Below are 6,000 nucleotides of genomic sequence, written 5' to 3' on the forward strand. Positions count from 1 at the left end.
ACGTTAAGATGGTATATATTTGCCATGCCTGGCTGCGTCTTTAAAAGCGGTGCGTCTTTTGTGTGTCAAATACAGAAATAGCACTCCTTACTGACACTGCGGCTTTAAATGCGATGCACCATATAGTCGGGAAAATACGGTCATTTCTAATTCCTCATCATAATATTTAAACATTTTGAATGTCTGATTCATCATCATCATCAGATTCACCAAACAACAGATTTCATTTTTCTTGAATATTTTTTTCTAAGTGTGAGCACTGGTCAATAGAACAGGCTATCGTGCCCCATTTGGTGGACAAAGACAGGGTTTACGTCTCTGAGAGGACTTTTTCACAGGCAAAGGGCAGTTGAAAGCGAAGATCTCATGTATTAGTCGCACCCGTAGTTTGCTTCAGTTTTTTTCGTAAAAACGATAGGTATGTATCATTGTACAGTAATACCTCGACATACAAGTCTCCCGACTTTTAGGCAATTTGAGATACGAGTAAAATTTCTAGCAAATATTATTGAGATCTACTGTAAGACTTGGTCCCCACCTATCTTCCTCCATTACACTGAGCATTGGCTCCCCTCAAGGCTGTGTACTGAGTCTTCTTCTGTACTCCTTGTACACATACGACTGCGCATCGACCCACCAGTCTAACTCCATCATCAAATGGAGCCGATGACACCACTATGCTCGGACTCATCTCATGGGGCGATGTGTCTGCCTACATAGATGAGATCAACAAACTGTCTTCGTGGTGTTTGGCGAACAATTTCACACTAAACACCACGAAAACTAAAGAAATAATCCTGGACTTTCCCAAACGCAGCACAGATCTGGCCCCACTCCTCATAAATGGAGTATGCATAGACAGGGTCCAGTCCTTCGAATTACTGGGGGTCCAAGTCACTAAACACCACGACAACTAAAGAAACAATCCTGGACTTTCGCAAACGCAGCACAGATCCAGCAGCACAGATCCGGCACCACGCCTCATAAATGGAGTATGCGTAGGCAGGGTCCAGTCCTTCAAATTCCTGCCGTCCAGTCACAGACAAGCTCTCCTGGTCTACCAACACCACAGCAGTGGTAAAGAAGCCCCAGAAGCAACCATTTCCTAAGGGTACTCAGGAGGAACAACTTGGACACTACCATTCTGGTAACCTTCTACAGAGCCACTGTGGAGAGCATTCTTGCATACTGCATTACAGTGTGATTATAAGAAATATTTCCCTTCACTACTGTTACCGAATGCACTGTCACAGTGAGTCGAGGGAGGAAGGCCCAACAACAGACGTGTGGAAGTTTTGGACGAAGGTCTTCCAGATTTTTTTTTATACAGCCGTGTCATTTTAAAAGCCACCGTGGAGAGCATCTTGGCATAATGCATGACAGTGTGATACGCTGGAAGCAAGGCAGCAGACAGAAAGGCCACGCAGAGAGCAGAGAGTGATCAACATCGCCCAGAAGAACATCGGCTGCTCTCTGCCCTCACTGGATGACATTGCTAGCCCTCGCTACCTCAGCATAGATGAGGTCAACAAACTGTCTTCGTGGTGTTTGGCGAACAATCTCACACTAAACACCACGAAAACTAAAGAAATAATCCTGGACTTTCACAAACGCAGCACAGATCTGGCCCCACTCCTCATAAATGGAGTATGCATAGACAGGGTCCAGTCCTTCGAATTACTGGGGGTTCAAGTCACTAAACACCACGACAACTAAAGAAACAATCCTGGACTTTCGCAAACGCAGCACAGATCCGGCAGCACAGATCCGGCACCACGCCTCATAAATGGAGTATGCGTAGGCAGGGTCCAGTCCTTCAAATTCCTGCCGTCCAGTCACAGACAAGCTCTCCTGGTCTACCAACACCACAGCAGTCAGGGAATAACAATGTGCAATATCTGAGATTGTGCAATATTTTAGAATTTACCTTGCCAGGATGTGACTTTTTATATTTGTATATTATTTGTTTTTTACTGGGAAAACGCACTTTGTGGAGTAGCACCGCCAATTTCGTTATACGCAGCTGTGTATGATGACAATAAAGGCTTTTGATTTGATTTGAGAGACATTTTCATATACGAGCATACAGTGGACGCGAGGCTGCTCATATGAACATCATGGGCACTGTCTTTCTGGTCACAACTCCCTCGTGTAATGTCTCTACGAGCAATGGGCATAGCATTGTGTTTTTTTCAGTATTTTCCCCCCCCCGTTAGTCAGTGCGAATGGGGGAGCTTGCTCACTGATACTACTTCCGGGGCAAATTGGCAAGTGGTCGTACGTTATCCTATTGTGAGGACATTTGCGTGCATCATTTTCGGAATATTTTGAAAAAAAAGACAAAAGCAAACAACCCTTGATAGGTTGCATCCGAAAGTCAGGGTTGAGGCGGGACAAATAGAGCCGACTCGGAGAAAAAAGGTGGAAAAATCTAAAACAAAATTTGAATTAAGTTTAGTGTAAGGTTAGATTTAATTTATTTTTGAGTGTGTCTGCATCGTAATCCAAGTGCACGAGCATGTGTCGTACAAAAAGTGGAGTGCCCTCTTGTGATTTGGGGTAAAAATCACAGTTAGAATGAGATCATAGTGCAGGGGTCGGGAACCTTTTTGACGAAGAGATCCATAAACAATTCATATATTCAAACATTATTCCTTGAGAGCCATACTCAGAATTTAAAAGTAAAAATACATGAAAATGTGAGATTTCTTATTCATTTCACCACTTGGAAAGTAAAAAAAAAAGTCTGAATTGTTTTGAGAACATTATTTCACTGTTGCTAATCAATGAGTATCAATGAGAGGATGCATGCAAAAGTCTAATGAAGAAAAACTATGATCTAAAAAGGTGCTAGAGATAGTTTCGGCGCCACAGTGCGGGCGTGACACTCCCATTGGTGTGTCCGAGACTTAGGTCTCTCACCAGCGGTTCCCATATTTTACCATGCAGGTTCGCGGGGAGCCATTTACACCCATCAAAAGAGCCACATATGGAGCTGAGCCATAGGGTCCTTACCCCTGTCATAGTGTGTTTCATAATAATTTCATTAATTTCATAATTTCGCACAAGTCGCACTGGAGTATAAATCGCACCACCAGCCAAAATGTTAAAAAAAGTGTCTTGTAGTCCAGAACAGGGGTCGGCAACCTCTAACTCCGAAAGAGCCATTTGATCTTGTTTCCATGGAAAACAAAATACTGGTAGCCACAAATACTTTTTGACATCTAAAATGAATTTATGTATGAATGCATCTATTACAAGGAAAAAGTTTTTTTTTTTTAAAACAAAAACCCAGCTGTACACTTATTAGTGTTTATTAATGTTTCTTGTTAGACAGTTTTTCTCCGCAGATTAGGCATCTTGGTAGGTCACTCTCATTATGGGTAAATGCCAATGAATCTGCACAGGCTTCATTGAATGCTCTATATTCTTCAGATATTTTTATTTTCTTTCATTTCTCTATACTTGGCCTTTATTCAGTTGAAAGTCGCGACAAATAGACAGCATTTTGGCGTATATACCAGATTTTGCGAGTATTACGTTTATTTTGAGCAACGACAAACAATAAAATATATTCATTCTAATATATAAATATCACAATAAGCTTCTAATTTCGAACAAAAATATCAAAGAACTAACAAATTAATTACACTTCAGTTAAATATTTGTTACATCTATGGCGACGTCGTGGCTTGGAAACGTGGAGTGGACACGAGTGCGTAGAAACAGGGAATAGACGAGGGAATGAGTGCTCAAACGAAACTTTAATAACTTAAACTGGAGGCTAAGAAAAGAACAAAAGACTTTGCGTCAAATTTTACACTCAAACCTGACAGAGAAAATACATGGAGGGGGACATGGAAACAACGTAGCGTAAATCAGACGGTCTGACAAATAACAAACAACCCGTGAACTTTAAATAGACAAGACCGGAAATAATTGTCAATGATGGGCAGCTGGAAAGGAGAAGGAAGGGCATGGGAGGAGGGACAAACAATGGTAAAAAGTGAACATACGCACACATGAAAATGAAATAACAACCCAAACCTAACAACTTAGGGTTTTTTTTGTAATTTATTTTTCCAAGCCACCCAAAGCCGCAGTATAAGGACGAAAGAGCCGCATACGGCTCCGGAGCCGCGGGTTGTTGAACCCTGGTCCAGAATATATGAAAATGTGTTACTTGGTAGGAGTTTTAGTAAAATATGATGATAATTCATTTCTTACCTTAAAGGCATAAATTCTGCATCACTTTTTTGGAGTAAAGAGTATTCCGTCATATCGGGCTTTGTAGGTGACAGGGCAAGTGACGGAGACAAAGCACAATCCTGGAATTCTGATTGTCACCAATATAAGAAAATCAAATCAATATTTACGATTACAAAAAAAAAAGAAAAAAATAACAGTCTCTCTTACCAAGTGGCGAATGCAGAGGAGTACCATTCTTGTGCGGGTCAGGCTGGGAACTACCATCTTCATCCACTTTACTTGTTACTGTTCCATAAGAACTCATGTCTTCATCGCCTGACTCCCTGGGACATTCCCACTATGCTATGAAACACACACAAAAATAGAGGATTTTTTTTTTTTTTTTTTAAAAGACAAATCAGTTTCTGGATAAATTATAGGAGAATACTTTGTCTAACTGAACTCAACAGACATCGGGCGGTATATATGTGATACATTACAAGGGGTGATTCAACTTTAGTCAAAAATCACACGACTCTGAATATACTGTAGTACTGTTATGCACCAAGAGGCCACGAGATGTTGTTGGAACCGACCACTACAAAGTACAATTTTAAACATGCTGATTAGTCTATATGTACTGTATGGCCACTTAGGTTGTTTGTATGAACTGGAGCCGTGTTAGCGAGTAATAATGTGCATAAGGTACCGAAAAGAGCCATCTTTGACAAGCTAACGACTAGCCTGAGAGCAACAAGTTGTTCGCAACAAGCAAGGGAAAGAAATGTCCAATCTGTCAAGCCAATTTAAGGCTTTGTGTAAGCCTCTTTAGTCAGAACTTTGTGACGCCAAATATTTTTTGGAGAATTTTATAAAAGATGCGACGCCTCCATGTGTCAATGTGGCGGCTATGCTCACAACAAAACTTCTTTTGAATGTTCGCCCGTCATTAAGAGGTGGCGTCGAGTACAGCTCGTTTGGTCGAAAAACACAAGATATCACATGGACAAATCTAAATGAAATGCATTCAATCCCATTTTATAGCCATTGAATACCTTTGAAACTAAAGCCTTTGATAGGCGGTCTTTTTTGTTTGTTTTCCGCCAAAAGACGCGCGCTTCCTGGCTCCACTTCGTCAAAACAGCGTTGCTAAGGACTGCATTACATTTAAGGCAAGTATAAGCGAACGCCCTGAACTCAATAGTCTAGAAATAATTATTTCATTCTTCTGTTTTGTTTAAGACAATTTGAATGCACTCAGTTGCATCTGATGTTACTTATTCGAACTTCCTTTGTTGACGTGTAAAGCCCTTCCTATTGGATATTAATCTTCTTCTATGCATTTTTTGGTAGACACAGCGGCCGCGATGGCATATTGCTGCCTCTTTCTGGCGACGTTCTTTAATTCCACCCCTGGAGTTTACTTGTATATTCGGAGATGAGTTGTGTTTACAAAATTATCACATACGCAAACCGGTTTTATGCTTTCAGGAGCTTTAACTTTTTTTTTAGATAGGGCGTGTGAGTTGCGTTTGGTGTAGCAATATTGGGAAGTAGTGACAATACTCGTTGTAATACTTATTTTTACATTAAGTCCACCAGAAGATTTTCGATGTTGTCAAACTTAAACTTGGTTAGCACGCCAGCCCCCTGCTTGGCTGGCCACTGATTCAAGGTGCTCCAGCACCACCTGCCACCATTTCCGGTTTGGAAAATGAATGGAAAAATAAATAAATGAAAATAAATACATTCTATTTAAAAAGGATGGAGCGAGTGGTTAATAAATTAGCCTCACAGTTGGAGACCTGGGTT

General features: G+C 40.9%; 1 protein-coding gene across 3 annotated transcripts in view; it reads right to left on the reverse strand.

The window, feature by feature from the left end:
* Positions 1 to 5,483, reverse strand: part of LOC144206041 (uncharacterized) — a 38,164-nt gene extending 32,681 nt beyond the window's left edge. For all 3 annotated transcript variants that reach the window (XM_077730729.1, XM_077730728.1, XM_077730727.1), the window contains exons 1-3: positions 5,244 to 5,483; positions 4,417 to 4,551; positions 4,228 to 4,336 (exon numbers count right to left, since the gene is read on the reverse strand). In XM_077730729.1, the coding sequence (XP_077586855.1) occupies positions 4,228 to 4,336; positions 4,417 to 4,513 (206 nt within the window). In that variant the 5' untranslated portion in view covers positions 4,514 to 4,551; positions 5,244 to 5,483. The remainder of the gene's footprint in view (positions 1 to 4,227; positions 4,337 to 4,416; positions 4,552 to 5,243) is intronic.
* Between the last annotated feature and the right edge of the window lie 517 nt (positions 5,484 to 6,000).

Source organism: Stigmatopora nigra, chromosome 13 (genome assembly GCF_051989575.1).
Source record: "Stigmatopora nigra isolate UIUO_SnigA chromosome 13, RoL_Snig_1.1, whole genome shotgun sequence".
Lineage (NCBI taxonomy): Eukaryota > Metazoa > Chordata > Actinopteri > Syngnathiformes > Syngnathidae > Stigmatopora > Stigmatopora nigra.